At 45.0% G+C, this 16437-nt stretch overlaps 1 protein-coding gene across 1 annotated transcript in view; it reads right to left on the reverse strand.

Moving 5' to 3' along the window:
• LOC126252985 (ATP-dependent translocase ABCB1-like) overlaps positions 1-16437 on the reverse strand; it is a 209928-nt gene that overhangs the window by 135323 nt on the left and 58168 nt on the right. Inside the window, exon 7 of the mRNA XM_049954013.1 lies at positions 5360-5656. Coding sequence (XP_049809970.1) covers positions 5360-5656 — 297 coding nt within the window. The remainder of the gene's footprint in view (positions 1-5359; positions 5657-16437) is intronic.

The following is a 16437-nucleotide window of genomic DNA, read 5'->3' on the forward strand; positions in this document are numbered from 1 at the left end:
ACACAACTTTTTTCCATTGTTCAATCGTCCAATATTTACTCGCCTTACTCCAAGCGAGGCGTCGATTGTCATTTACCGGCGTGATGTGTGGCTTATGAGCAGCCGTTCGACTATGAAAACCAAGCTTTCTCACCCCCTGCCTAGCTGTCATAGTACTTGCTGGGGATCCTGATGCAGTTTGGAATTCCTTTATGATGGTCTGCCTATCGCATATTACGATTTTATTCAACTGTCGGCGGTCTCTGTCAGTCAACAGACGAGATCGGCCTGTGCGCTTTTGTGCTGTATGTGTCCTTTCACTTTTCCACTTCACTATCACATCGGCATCAGTGGAACTAGGGATGATTAAGAGTGTGGAAATCTCACTTACAGACGTATGACACATGTGACACCCAGTCACCTGACCAAGTTTGAAGTTGGTGTGGTGAGTTCCACGGAGCGCCCCATTCTGCTGCCTCACGATGTCTAATGGGTACTGAGGTCGCTGATATGGAGTACCTGGCAGTAGGTGGCAGCACAATGCACCTAATATGAAAAACGTATAATTTTGGTGGTGTCCGGATACTTTTGACCACATAGTGTTTGTAGATACGGAAGTTCTCTTACGTAACTGCCCAGCCAGCGTGCTGAGGACCCGAGTTCAAGTCCCGGTATTGCCAAGAATATTATCTGTGTGGGAGGACTGGAACGGGGCCCAATGAACCCCTGCCGCCGTCTGAGGAGATATTTACGTGAGAAACAGCACCATAATGCCAGGAAAGCCGAGAACGGCCGAAAAAGCTGTGTGCTGATCCCTACCGCACCCGCAGGACGCCTTGACGCAAAACGTGACACGTCAGCTGATCTCGCGCGGTCTCCTACGGCTGATCTCCAAGTTTAATTTTTTTATGCTAACGACTCTGCCGTTTGTTAACACGGTCGGAAAACGGAATCCGAGTCAGAAATGATCAGTAAGCAATTGGTGTGAGAATCAGTAGAGGGTCATTAAAGTCAAGAAAGACTACTACGAATTAGTGGAAACGATTTCTTCACTCTGTCAACACTTACTACGGATGACGCGAAAAGGGGAAGAGATATTCTGTGTGAACTACTATTGCAGGGGTAGCTGAGTTTAACAAACGGAACAAATTATTTTTAATGAGTCAAGAGAGACTAATGTTACGTTACACTTAGGTGGCGAAGGTCAAGCGATGCCTCCTAATATTGTGTCGGACCTCCTTTCGCCCGGCATAATGCGGCGACTCGTGACATGGGGCATAAACTCAACAAGTCGCTGAAAGCCTCAGCAGAAATACTGAGCTATGCTGCCTCAATAACCGTCCGTAATTGCGAAAGAGTTGCCGGGGCAGGGTTTTGTGCACGAACTGGCCTCCCGATTACATCCCATAAATATTCTATGGGATTCATGTCGGGCGATGTGGGTGGCCAAATCATTCGCTCGAACTGTTCACGATGTTCTTCAAATCAATAACTAACGACTGTGGCCCCGCAACATGGCGCACTGTTAGCCACACAAATTGCACCGTTGTTCTGGAAGATGAACATGAATGGCTGCAAATGTTCTCAAATTAGCCGAATATAACCATTTCCAGTCAATGATCTGTTCAGTGGGACGAGAGGACCCAGTCTTTCCCATTCAAACACAGCCAACACAGTTCATTGTTCGCAACTTGCGTCCATGGCTTGCATCGCATTCGAACCCCACCATCAGATTTTACCAACTGAATTCGGAACTCATCTGGCCAGGCATCGGTTTTCCTGTTGTCTAGGGTCGAACCGATATAGTCACAAACCACGTGAGGCACTGGGGGCGATGTGCTGTTAGCAAAGGATCTCGCGTAGGTTGTCTGCTGCCATAGCCCATTAACAACAAATTTCGCCTTTCTATCCTAATGGATACGTTCGTCATACATCCCATATTGATTACTGCGTTTATTTCACACATTGCTGCTTGTCTGTTAGCACTGACAACTGTGTGGCAACATTGTTGCTCTCGGTTGTTAAGTGAAGGCTGTCGGCCACTGCGTTGTCCGTGGTGAGAGCTAATGCTTGAATTTTAGTATTTTCGGACACTCTTGACCCTGTGGAACTCGGAATAATTAATAGCCTAACGGCTTCCGAAATGGAATGTCCCTTGCTGCTATCTCCAACTACCATTCCGCGTTAATTCTCCTTGTGCGACCATAATCACTTCGGAAACCCTTTCACATGAACCTTCACAAATGACGGCTCCACCAGTCCACTGCTCTTTTATACCTTGCGTACGCGATAGCGTATCACTATCCCACGACTTTTGTCATGTCAGTGTACATCAAAACAATCAGTATACCAACCTACCGGAGTATGATAACGCATTCCGGCTCATGCTGTTGGTCCACAGATTGTTTCCACAATGAAACGTCTCTATGCAGTAGACAGTGCAGTAATATGGATCTTATCGTCTGTCGAAACTGTGCACCAGTGCTGAAACGGAGTAGCGATATACGTTCAGCTATTGTAGGTTCGACCGTGATACGAGTTCAGCACGCGAAACGAGGACGACGCACTAGTGGCCTCTGAACCGCGCCAGCACGCGGCCGCCGTTGCCCCCCTGCGGAAAGCCCGGCAGCCGCCCTGACACACGGTGGCGCGGTTGTCGACTTCGGCGAACTTGCGCAGCAGACAACACACGTTGACTCGTATCACGCCTGACGTCTGGCACGGACATGCTATGATGCACCTCGACACAGAGAAACTTACTGGTTGAAGTGGAAAATCGTTCAGCCGTACGGAATATGAATATGGACGATACAGCGGCAGAATTTTAAAGTATAAATTGCGGAAGAGATAGTAAATTCGTTTGGAAGAAAACAATTGTTACAAGATGGAAGAAAAAGGTAGGTACGTGGGTTGGCCTTTATTTTTATAGTATCATTACATTTTTTTTTTTACATGTGTTTGAATCTGTTGCACCAGACGTTAAGTGCATCGATGTTATCATTGTAGTGGACTGACATTTACAATGTAATCTGCTAGTACATCACAGTTCTGAATAACTGGTAAGTTTGTGGAATGTGTAAAGTCTGCTCGAAATTAATACCGTGCCTTAAGCGTATAAAGCTATGAAGTATACAACAAGCTTTAACAACGTATGTTGCCAATTTCACGTTAACATTTACAGGTCAATCTAACATCTACCATTTATTAGTCAAAATGCGAAAAGTGCGTTCCTTGTATCTACGTGTTCTTCTGAGCTGATAATTAAATATTATCTTGTTTTTACTTAAATTATTTCTTGCACAGCGTCGTAAAACATGTTCTGATATCCGAATGCCTCGTCACCAACAACGAAATAAGAAATTTTGCCGTGAATACCTTTTGTTTCCTCGTTGTTACGTAATCCTAAATTTCCATCCATCAGTTGTTTGTACAAAAACGAAACTTTCAAAACTGATGAATCTCTGCGTTTTCCCTATGGGCCTACATCAACGTATATGAATTTATGATTGTTATGACAACCTGTCGTTAAAACAATTTTAAAAAAAAGTTTATAACAGTAACAAAATGATCCTGTGTTGTCTGGTTTTATTACACGCATATGTTTCCCGCCAATAGCTTGTACTACGAGAGGAAAATTTGCTCCGGTTGAAAATTTTTCAGCTATATAAAACCAAAATTTTATCGTCGGTTTGGGAAGGCATTCTGCATTCATCTTGATGATATCGCTCGACAAACTTGTTGCATAATTTCGCTAACTGTAGTTTTTCCCAAGCGATAGGTGCAATGAGTGTCAGCAAAAGAGCATTCAGAAGCTAAGTACCTAAAACATAAAGAAAATTTCTTTTCAGGCTTGAGGCTGCCAAGAAAATGGGAAAATCTGAGAAATAGCTTTGTGAAGGAATATCGGAAAGTCAGCAGGTTGAAGGGTGCATCAAGTGTTACACAGAAATCTCATTACATCTACTTCACCTAGCTTATCTTTTTTGCACACGTTGTTGCAAGAAATAATGCGGATGACAGTTTGAAATCAGCTGAAGTAGGATAGAAGGCACAAAAGTTGAGCCTACTGAAGAACCACATGAGATTTGAGAGTGCAGGTCATCAATACTGAAAAAGAGAAAGGTTAATAACGCAGAAAGCGAGAACATAGAAGTGCAGCTCGTTGGAGTACTGAAGGAAAGTAGCCAGAAACGACGATGACCCTGACCGCCACTTTCTGCTGTCGTTGCTGAATGATTTTAAACGAGTACCTGAGTATTTGAAGTTAATAACGAAAATCGGTATTATAGAAGTGATCATGGATGCTTGTTGTCAACAGAACGCGTCCCCCGAGAACTATCCACGGAATACTAATTTCATAAACATTGGCCAGCCATCAACTAGTTACACAAATATTTATGAAAATGTAACAGACGTAAGATATTCAGCAACTTCATCTGATGCACCGGATCATTCCTAAGGAAGTGATCATTATGAATAGTTTAACATCTGTACAATGTAAAGCCGACCGAGGTGGCCGAGCGGTTCTAGGCACTACAGTCTGGATCCGCGCGACCGCTGCGGTCGCAGGTTCGAATCCTGCCTCGGGCATGGACGTGTGTGATGTCCTTAGCTTAGTTAGGTTTAAGTAGTTCTAAGTTCCAGGGGACTGATGACCTCAGAAGTTAGGTCCCACAGCGCTTAGAGCCATTTGAACCATTTTTGTATAATGTAAACAAGCAGTATTAAGTTTCAGTGAAAATGTCTGTATTATTAATGTGCACTTAATTATATGAAACCGTTTGATACTAAAATATTTAAATAGAATAGTAACAAGCTTACCTCAGTGTTACCAGCATTAGGGTCTTTTCATGAGTGCAAGTTTGTTGTCATTGTCGTTATCGTTCCTCTAATTTTGGAAAGTGGATCGTCGAAAGAAGACGTTCACATTCTGTTGTAATTAAAAAAAATGTATCATACTTTCTTAGCTCCTTGTAAAAGGTGACAAAAGCACCACTGATATTTCTTTCCTGCTGGAAGGATGCACCCGATATATGTTTTTTCTGCTGCTGCGGCGTCTTTCCTTCTTCAAACGAAACGACGTACCGATTGCCAAATGGCCACACCACCTTCCGCAGACACTTTCGTTTTGGCTAATTATTTCCAACAACTGGAAAAAAAAGATAACAATTCCGGTCGAAAGGACTGAGAAAGCAAGAACTACAACGAGATCCGCAGAAGAGACGGACCGACCTAGTTCACACGCTGCTCCTTTCGACGGGCCAGTGCGCCGTAGCCCGTAGAAATTGCACAACCACGTGCGGCGCTCACTGTGGCGGTAGGCGGGCCGTGCGTTGCTGCCCTAACACGATTACTGCGCTGCACTCTGCACGCTCCTTACCTCTCTGCTTCCTTGTCCCGTCCGTCGAAGGCGACTACGGTGCGGATGGCGGCGAACACCTCCCGAGCCACGGCGCCCGCCTTGCCTTCTTCGTCCGCTTCCTTGTCCGCGAGCCGGGAGGAATACACGTCGGTGGCTATGAGCGAGACCACGCACAGAGGCAGGGATAGCAGGCAGACGAGGGCCAGCTCCCAGCCACGCACCAGGGCCATCACCACGCAGCCGACGTAGCCCACTATACTCCTGATGAACATCACCACCTTCTCCCCGATCCCGTCTTCCAGCTTCGACAGGTCTCTGTGGACATGACCAACTTGTATAATGTGCTTGTAGTTATCTAACAGATGTATTCAGTCCAAACAACAACAGCACCATCTTCACGCAGCCAGCGTTACCACTGTGTCGGAGATGAATGTCACTATTGTGGTGTCACCGCTAGACACCACACTTGCTAGGTGGTAACTTAAATCGGCCGCGGTCCTGTAGTACATGTCGGACCCGCGTGTCGCCACTGTGTAATCGCAATCCTAGCGCCACCACATGGCAGGTCACAAGACACGGACTAGACCTCGCCCCAGTTGTACGGAAGACATAGCTTGCGACCAGACGTACGAAGCTTTCCTCTCATTTGCCGAGAGACAGATAGAATAGCCTTCAGCTTAGTCCATAGCTACGACCTAGCAAGGCGCCATTTGTATCAGTGCTTATAGCTTACTAATATTCAAGAGAGATGTATTCCAACAAGAGAATTAAAGATAAGTATTAAAACGCTACGTACTTTTCTTCTTATTCCTTAATAAGTCTCATGTTCCAGAACTTCAAGCCCGTCTGCGTTAGTTTAGCGTGCACCTAGCTACCTCATTGTGTCTATGCTGTATGAACTAGACACAACATTATTTGGCGACGAGTAAAAGAGTTTGTATTCATTCGTTTGTGTCATGGCTTCGCCACATTCTCCAAATGTACTGTCCGAATTTTTTCGCTTGCAGAATCAGCAGACGCAGGCGTTATTGGAAGCCCTTGGACAGCTCGTCCAGGGTCAACGTGCGCTACAAACCGATGCGGCAGCCGCCGCTTCTTCGCTACCGCTGCCACAAAACGCTGTTGCACCTCCGTTTCGTAGTTTTGACGCAGCTCAAGAGTCGTGGACTGAGTGGTCCCGACAATTTGCCTTCCATCTAGCAGCCTACAGAATTCAAGGTAAAGAGCGGCAGCCGTTTTTGCTTTCTTGTGTAGGTGTGTCTACCTACCGTGTGATAGTGAAATTGTTTCCCCGACGCGACGTAGCAACTCTGTCCTACGAAGAAATTTTGTCTGCTTTAGATGCCTATTTCAAAGAAACAGTAAATGTAGTTGCAAAACGGTATACGTTCTTTCGTACAAAACGTACGGCCGGTCAGACTAATAGGGAGTGGGTAGCAACTTTGCAAGGACTTACTAGGGAGTGTGCATTTGAATGTGACTGTGGACTTCCTTATTCAGACACTATGGTGCGTGATGCAATAGCACAGAACGTTTCTGATGTTCGCATAAGGGAACAGATTTTGAAACTAGTAAATCCCTCCCTTCAACAAGTGATAGACATATTGGATAGGCAAGACACACTTGACTTTGCTCAGGACTCATTTGAAACTTCGCCAGCAGTGTGTCACATTCACCGGCCCGCCGGGCCCGCTGCACGGGACGCTAAGCGGCCCTCGCGCCCGTCGCAGCAGCGGCAGCCTACCTTGCAAACACGTGCGCCGCGTAAGCAAGCAAATGCAGTGAAATCATGCCCGCGGTGTGCAACTAGACATTCGCGTGAAAATTGCCCGTCACGCCAAGCTATTTGCTTTTACTGTCACAAGAAGGGACATGTTCAAAGTGTTTGCCAAAAAAAGCTTAGATCAGACAATCACAATAATTCCAGGCCTTTTGCTTCGCGCCGGAATCGAACCCAGGACAATCAGGCTCGTGGACCTTCGCCCATGGACATTCATGTAGTTCATTCCAACCCGTCTAGTGACACTTTAGCTGACAGTGACTGTGTTCGTCCCACCAAAAGTGTGCGTCGACATCGCCGGAAATCCCGTAAAGTCGCAAGTGCTTCTGTACCTGTATCAGTTCAAATTGCACGTGACAGTCGCTCTTGTCGTCAGCAGGACAATAAACTTTTTGTGGACTTAGACTTTGAAGACAAAGTGATCCCATTCCAGCTCGATACCGGAGCTGCAGTTTCATTGCTCAATCACGACACGTACAAACAACTGGGCAAACCGCCATTGCGTGCCGCAAATGTTAAGTTAACTAGTTACTCAGGACAGCAGATACCTGTGTTAGGACAGTGCAGCCTGCTTGCCACATACAAGGGACAAACAAAACTGGCCCGCATCTCGTGGTCGTGCGGTAGCGTTCTTGCTTCCCACGCCCGGGTTCCCGGGTTCGATTCCCGGCGGGGTCAGGGATTTTCTCTGCCTCGTGATGGCTGGGTGTTGTGTGCTGTCCTTAGGTTAGTTAGGTTTAAGTAGTTCTAAGTTCTAGGGGACTTATGACCACAGCAGTTGAGTCCCATAGTGCTCAGAGCCATTTGAACCATTTGAACCAAACAAAACTTGTATCGTTTTACGTTCTTCGTTCTTCTGGTGCAGTGAACTTGTTTGGTTTAGATTTGTTTCAATTGTTTAATTTGTCTATAGTAAATCAGGTCCTATCAGTGAATCATACTGTGCCTTCCGCCAGTAGTTCTAGTATTTGTGAAGAATTTAAGACATTTTTGCACCGGGCCTTGGTTGCGCTAAGAACTATGAAGCACATTTGGAATTGAAAGACAACGCGCAACCGAAATTTTTCAGAGCGCGCAATGTTCCCCACGCATTGCGTGATGAGGTCGCAAGAACATTGCACGATTTAGAATCTCAAGGTGTAATTGAACGTGTGCAGGCGTCTCTCTGGGCCTCACCCTTAGTAATTTTGCCGAAACCTTCCGGAAAACTGAGACTTTGTGTGGACTTCAAGGCAACTGTGAATCCAGAACTTGTGACTGCTACTTTTCCTTTGCCCCGCCCGGAAGATCTTTTTGACAAACTGTGCCCGGGAAACTATTTTTCAAAATTGGACCTCGCCGATGCGTACTTGCAAATACCTGTGGACGAAGAATCTCAGCGCGTCTTGGTGGTTAACACGCATCTTGGCTTGTATCGCTTCAAAAGACTGCCATTCGGGTGTGCATCCGCCCCTGCATTGTTTCAGCAATATTTACAAACTATTTGTGCGTCGGTCCCTACTGCTGCGAACTATCTGGACGATATTGTGATCTCAGGACAGACAGAAGCCGAACATTTGCAAAATCTCCGAACATTATTTCAGGTATTGCGTCAGAATGGTCTTCGCTTGAGGAAGGACAAATGTGTGTTTTTTGCTCGGGACTTACCCTACCTGGGGCATGTCATAAATGCCCAAGGTATACATCCGAGTCCAGAGCACCTCCGTGCCATACAGGATTTACCTGCTCCGCGGAATTTAAAACAGCTACAGAGTGTGCTGGGTAAAATTAATTATTATGCGAAGTTTGTGCGCAATGCTTCTTCCATTTCAGCTCCGCTTCATCGCTTACGCCGTAAAGGTGTTCCGTTCGTCTGGACGACGGAATGCGAACGCGCCTTTCGCCAGTTGAAATCGGCGTTACTTTCAAATACTTGCCTTACGCCATTCGATCCCCGAAAACCCCTTTTGTTGATGGTAGATGCTTCGGAATTCGGGATCGGTGCTGTGCTTGCGCACAAGGATGGCTCGCATGATCGCCCTATTGCCTTTGCGTCCAAATTGCTCTCATCTGCGCAAAGAAATTATTCACAGATAGAGAAAGAAGCTTTAGCTCTCGTGTTTGGTGTTACCAAGTTCCATGACTTCTTGTATGGTCGTCACTTTACCATCATCACGGACCACAAACCTTTGACATCGCTTTTTCATCCGAACAAGCCTGTACCTCCACGTACAGCGCAGAAATTCATTCGCTGGTCACTTTTTCTCTCGCAGTACCGCTACGATATCTTGTATCGGTCCACTGCTAAGCACGGAAACGCTGATGCGTTGTCCCGTTTGCCTGTTGCTGAGGATAAAGCATTCGATTCTTCCGAACTTGCTTGCATGTTCATTGATTCGGAAGCCGATGACGTGGTCGCATCGTTTCCGATTGATTTTCGTCGTGTAGCTACAGCCACAGCTGCTGATCCTGTCCTTGCTACTGTTTTGCGTTTTGTTGCTACGCAATGGCCCTTGTCAAAGTCACGGATCGAAGATCCTTTGGTTCGCCGTTTTTTTGCTCACAAGGAGAGACTTTTTGTACGACGTGGTGTTTTGTTGTTGCGTTCCGATAATGATCAGTCCAGAGTCGTGGTCCCACGTTCGTTACAGTCCTCTGTCTTAAAGCTTCTCCACCAAGGACATTGGGGTATAGTGCGTACGAAACAACTTGCTCGTCAGCACTGTACTTGGTTCGGCATCGATGCTGCGATTACGAATATGTGCTCCTCTTGTGTGGCGTGTGCCGAACAACACTCCGCACCGCCGCGGAAGTTCTTTGCATGGCCGAAAGCCACTTCCCCTTGGCAACGCTTGCACATCGATTTTGCTGGTCCATTCTGGAATGCTCGATGGTTGGTTGTGGTCGATGCTTTCAGTAATTTTCCTTTTGTTGTCCGGATGTCTTCCACGACGTCTTCTGCCACAATCCAAGCCTTGTCTGCTATCTTTTGCATTGAGGGTCTTCCGCAGACTATTGTTTCCGACAATGGCCCACAATTCATGTCTGCAGAATTTCAGTCATTCTGCAAGGCCAATGGTATTCAACATCTGACGTCCGCGCCGTTTTCGCCTCAGTCAAACGGTGCCGCTGAACGATTGGTCCGGACTTTCAAGTCACAGATGTTGAAATTGAAAGAATCGCATTCTCGGGAGGACGCTTTGTTACTCTTTTTGTCTTCGTATCGCTCTCAGCCCCGCGATGGCCGCTCGCCGGCTGAATTGCTCCATGGTCGATCTCATCGCACCCTGATGTCTTTGCTGCATCCGCCGCATCAGGTTCCTGTGCAGCGGCAGACTCCGGTTTTTGCTCCTGGCGACGTTGTCTATTATCGCAACTATCGCGGTTCACAGCGTTGGCTCGCAGGGCGCATTCTTCGCTGCCTCGGCCGCGCGATGTATTTGGTTTTGGGGGCCTCTGGTGAGGTGCGTCGGCATCTCAATCAGCTGCGCCTCTGTCGTCGCCTGGGTTCTGCCGCTCCCCGTCTGCTTTCAGCGACGGAGCCGTCCGGTCAGCGCCTTGGGGACCCATCTACTGGCTCGCCTCATCCCCAGGTGTTACCGACGCTGCCTTCCATTTTGCCTCATGCCGTCGCGCCGCCGCCGCCGCAGCCGCCGCCGGCGCCGCCCGCAGGGGACGCTTCGCTGCGGCCGCCACGCGCCTCCCTGGGTCACGCGCCGCCGCTCGCTTCCCGTGACCAGCCGTCCTCCGCCATGGACCTCTTGCCCGCTCCGGACCAGATGTCTTCGCGCGTCGGATTCCCCGACGCAATGGAGGTCGACCCTTCGGCCCCTCTTGTCTCATTACGTGCGCATACACCCCATTTTGACGTGCACCCTGGACTAGGTTTGCAGGCGTTTCCTAGCTCCCCTCGGACCGAATGGCCGGGTGCGGGTGGCACAGCCTCGCCTGTTGTTAGGCTCCCCACCTCATCGCATACGTCAACATGGGGTCCTCCCCACGGCGGGCGGAAGCCTTATCTCACGACCGTTCGCCGATTTGCGGGGGAGGAATGTGGTGTCACCGCTAGACACCACACTTGCTAGGTGGTAACTTAAATCGGCCGCGGTCCTGTAGTACATGTCGGACCCGCGTGTCGCCACTGTGTAATCGCAATCCTAGCGCCACCACATGGCAGGTCACAAGACACGGACTAGACCTCGCCCCAGTTGTACGGAAGACATAGCTTGCGACCAGACGTACGAAGCTTTCCTCTCATTTGCCGAGAGACAGATAGAATAGCCTTCAGCTTAGTCCATAGCTACGACCTAGCAAGGCGCCATTTGTATCAGTGCTTATAGCTTACTAATATTCAAGAGAGATGTATTCCAACAAGAGAATTAAAGATAAGTATTAAAACGCTACGTACTTTTCTTCTTATTCCTTAATAAGTCTCATGTTCCAGAACTTCAAGCCCGTCTGCGTTAGTTTAGCGTGCACCTAGCTACCTCATTGTGTCTATGCTGTATGAACTAGACACAACAACTATCCTTTCCTTATTGTTCTCAGCAGGTGGACCACGACACAACACCTTGCCACGACATTAGCTAGGTGTGCCAGTATACTTCTGAGGATTGATGATACTTCTAATAAAGGTAATTAAATTACACCACTGAATGTTTATTTTTAAAAAGAACAACAGAATATATATTATATTCTAGAATCTGAATTTATTTACAGGTTATTCATTGGTTTACGCCTTACAAGTTTGATTTATCAAAGAGAAGCTTGAGCCTGTAGAATTGTGGACAAGCATACACGCGTTTCCTGTTAAACTGAAAGAAGTCCATCCCATTTCTTACCTTTTATGCTGGTAGCTGCCGAAAATCCAGTCGCGATAAATAGGTGATGGAAAAGCGCAACAGGACATTAACTGTTTTCACTGTTATTACAGGTTACCCTTTCTTCGCTAACGTCCACAACTTAATACGTTGTAGTTCACAATATTTCAGTTGAAGTTTTCATTCTGTCAGAAGTTCTGCCTATAGCTCATCTTCCTTCAGACAAAGGTAGGTGGAGAATTCTGGAGACACAACATAAGAGTTTCGCATCCAGTCAAACCTTTCGACAGTGATGTAAGGATAATATTCTACCTTGTTATTCTCAAGAACCATGAGTAATTAAAAATGAGTTTTGTAGGTTATGTCACCCTGTGGTTCCATCTCGCAAATGAGAGTAAAAGTCAAGATGTTTCTTTTCCACGTGCGATTTTCAAATTCTATTTTCTTAACAGCCCGGTGAGTTTATCACTATACGTTAGCATATTTTCGTCTTTCGATCAGGTAATGTTAACCAAATAGGCCACCTTGGCACGCCACTCCTCGTTATTTAACTTCACTGCGAAGTCTGGCTCTTCGACGCTAAACATTTTTAATAGTTCTTTCCTCAACTCAAACAAAATCTTTCCACAACTCTACCTTCTGACAACCAACGGATCTCAGTAATCAGAACCAAAGTGCCATGTCGAGATACGCTTCCTGGCACAATTGTTTAATGAATCTTCTCATAAGAGCTCTAGAATTAACGAAATTTATCATGTAAATGAATTAATCTAAAACTTTTTAAATTTCTGTTGGCCTGGCATTCACCACCAGAGCCTCAAGATATATGATGCGATGTGCCGAACCTACGGTCGGGAAATCTTGTTCAGTCCTGCAACAATTCCACTGAATCTTCCACTCATTGCTGGTGCACCGTCTGTGCAAACAGGAAGACAACATTTGCAGGACAACTTGTATTACCAGGCGAGATGGCGCAGTGGTCAGCAAACTAGACTCGCATACGGGAGGACGACGGTTCAAACCCGCATCCGGCCATCCTGATTTAGGTTGTCCATAATTTCCCTAAATCTCTTCGGGCAAATGCCGGGATGGTTCCTTTGAATAGAGCATGGGTACCTCCCTCTCTCATCCTTCCATAACCCGATGGGACCAATGACCTCGCTGTTTGGTCCCCTCCCGCCGAATCAACCAACCAACAACGTGTGTTGCTCCAGGGTCTGTGTATATAATTATACACTTCTGAAGCAGTTGACGTGTACACGAAAGAAATTCTTCAGTAATCGAATCCTAATGAAAATATCTTATATAGCTCAGTAATCGACATTTCCTACTTACATCTGTTGAATCGTCAAGCTTCAGTGAAAATACACGACAGCAGCTTAATTTTCCATGGACATTTCAGTGGATATCTGAAGACACGTCATCAGGTCGCTGGGAAATAGTATAGTTTTACAATGGAACGAAAGAGACTTTCTTTTCGCCGCCATCACCTAACAACGATGTCTCTATATCTTTACTTGCAGGAAAAATTACGGCTTCTGCAGTACTATGAGGTTCCACCATTTTTTTTGCTGCTATTGCGGAAACTTTATTACTGGCCCTTGTACTTTTTCAGAAATAAGGTGCTCTCCGCACCATGGATTTGGCTTGCTTTTATACTGACGATATCAATCGACTAAAATAGTTCTCATCTTTCCCATATATGTGACCACGTCTGCTGTTCAAATGTCTTTTCAAATTACTATGGACCATGGATTCATTGCTAAGTTTTTATCTGCACACGATGCATTCTCGTAATGGGCAGTTTTCGAGTTCACTGAATGCAAATCCGAAGTTTAACTAATTCTCTCTCGGTACTTACGAAATGTTAGAGTACGCTGTTTGATTTCTCGGATTTGGAATTGGTTCGTTCTCACTTTTGCTACTCATATCTGTTTCTGTTAGTTAGTCATCTTGAACTTTTTCCTTTTTGATCTGAAACTTATCCATACCGAAAATTAACACATTAACTGGACATCACTAACTGGTGAAAGGGCCCCTCGCGCTGTTGCCAACTCCATTTGTCAGTGTGCCACAATAACTTACTATACTGTGCACGGTGCCGCGAACAAAAAGAGGCTGAGTACCACTGGACTACACACACAGACTGTAGCGCAACGCGATCACTTGGGGCCAATCACACTTTTGATACCATATCACCTACTGTATCCGTTCAGTGCAGACAACTGTTAGCCTTATGCATCAATCATTTATTACTGTATTAACATTTACACTTTTGATAACTGGTACTCAGCTGATTTCGATTGGAATATTAATAAATTTATGTAATCATTCAATCTGAGAACATGTCAACAATGTCAATTCCAAAAAGACTTCCAGCATTTAGATTTCACGTATTCCCAAAACAATAATTTTTCGTACAGTGAAAATTACTTCATACAGTGTTGAGGAAAACATGCAGGAATCTTATAACTTGCCTAAATCCTACAGTAATTCGTATTTTAATGTATGTCACCGTTTATGTAATCGACATTGTATATTTACGTATCGTAGTACCACGGAATTTGTGGCGTTATTATCAAGAGCAGAAGTCTGCTTCGTATTTATAAAATCGTCAAATTAGTAAAATTTTGATTGTAATTTTCTAAATTACACGTTATTGTGAATCTTTTTAATGCGCATGGTTGGCGCTACGTCATGTCGGTCTTGAGTGTATTTTTCTGACGAGAAATCTATATCAATGTGATGTATGAATTTTAACTGTTTTCAATATATAAAAAATTCTTATAAATTCACTGTGTCGCGTACGTTAATAAAACCGAACGATCGTTACGATAATGCTTAACAGCCTTCAGCGAAGTTAATTAAAAAATAAACACTTCATCAACTTTACATCTCCAAAAAAGGAGCAACGTGTTGCGAGTTATGTAAATGTATGAAATTGACACATATTTTTCAGTACATTCTACACATAATTACATACAGCTGTAAGGTTAATCTTATAACCAAACATCTTATTCACATTTTGGACTTCAAGTTAGATACATTACTGAACACGGGGAACTCAAACACTACCACAGAATTTCGAGGTTGTACAGGAACACTTTCTCAGTATTTTCATGCGAGGGACTCATAATCTCAGATGGATCGATACAGAGAAATTACGTTTAATTTGGTGTATTCCCCCTCCCCTCCGACCCCCCCCCCCCCCCTATAACGCTCCATTTCTCCATTCACTCGCGGTACTTGTTGTTGTGAACAGCAATGAAAAATCTACTCTTCGCCCTCAAGCTCGAATTCAGTTGTGCTCGATTCTCGCTAACACCTGACCCTGTTGTTTTTATGGATATCACCACAGATATCCCTACCAGTTTCATTCCTTTGTCGGATTACGTAATTTTTTATCCTATCTATCACAGTACAGCTTGAGACTCGTCTTAAGCAATCCATTTCTATGGCAAACCGTTTTTTTCTACTAACGTTCTGGGTTTCTGTTTCGTACAAAGCTATAATATGGACTATAATCTTAATCATTTTCTTCTACATTGTTGCTCTTATTTTCTTACACCACAGAAGAGAGTTCATTGCCCTTGTTACACATCGCCTTTTATTAATCCTACTAGTGACTTCGTCATTATTTGTGCCCTGTTAATTAAATAATTCCACAAGGTATTTTACCTTCACTTACATTTGCTTCTCCATTCACCTCCAAATTATTTATTTTTCCCGTTCAAACGCCCAAATACTCACACTTCTTCGTGCTCATCTTCAGGTCAGCCTTATACTTCTGTTTAAGATTTATTATCATATAGCTCAGACTATCCTTATCTTCTTCTAGCACAATCTGATCATTTGCGAAATACTGGATAAATATCTTGCTGTCCTCTAATGTCACTCCCATAACTTGTCATTTTCTATGTAAAGTCTGCAGGACTGCCACTAGATACAGCTTAAAGTGGATCGGTGACAGTCCATATCTTCACCTCGAATTCTTCTGACCAGTTCTTACTTTCGCTCTGTTATTTTTACGTAATTTCATAACAGCTTTTAGCAATCTTTGGTTATCTCTGTCACTTTCAAGCTATCCCACAGTTTGTTGGTGGGTGCATTACCATACACCTTTTCCACGTTGGTCAATCAATGTATCATGCGTCTCCAATCCAGTCTCTGTGCGTTGTTCACATACTAGTTTCATTGCGAAAATTATGTCCATTACCGACCTTCCTGCTTTTTAATCCTGGTTGCTCCTCTAGCTGCTTGTGGGTTGTTTCTTTTTCCATGACATCTGTAAGTACATTAGAGTACGGTCTTCCAACAAAAGGAATCACTACCCATCACCTATAATTGTTTGAGTCGTTAAGTAACACTTTCTTATGCACCAGTATTATGGAACATGTTATCCATTCCCACTCAACATCTTCTCCACTTAGTAGTCTTTCAAGTAGCATCCTTAGCATCTTCAAGAGTTTCTGTGATCCAAACTTCACCCACTCTGGATGTATTGACCCATATCCTAG

Source organism: Schistocerca nitens, chromosome 4 (assembly GCF_023898315.1).
Source record: "Schistocerca nitens isolate TAMUIC-IGC-003100 chromosome 4, iqSchNite1.1, whole genome shotgun sequence".
Classification (NCBI taxonomy): domain Eukaryota; kingdom Metazoa; phylum Arthropoda; class Insecta; order Orthoptera; family Acrididae; genus Schistocerca; species Schistocerca nitens.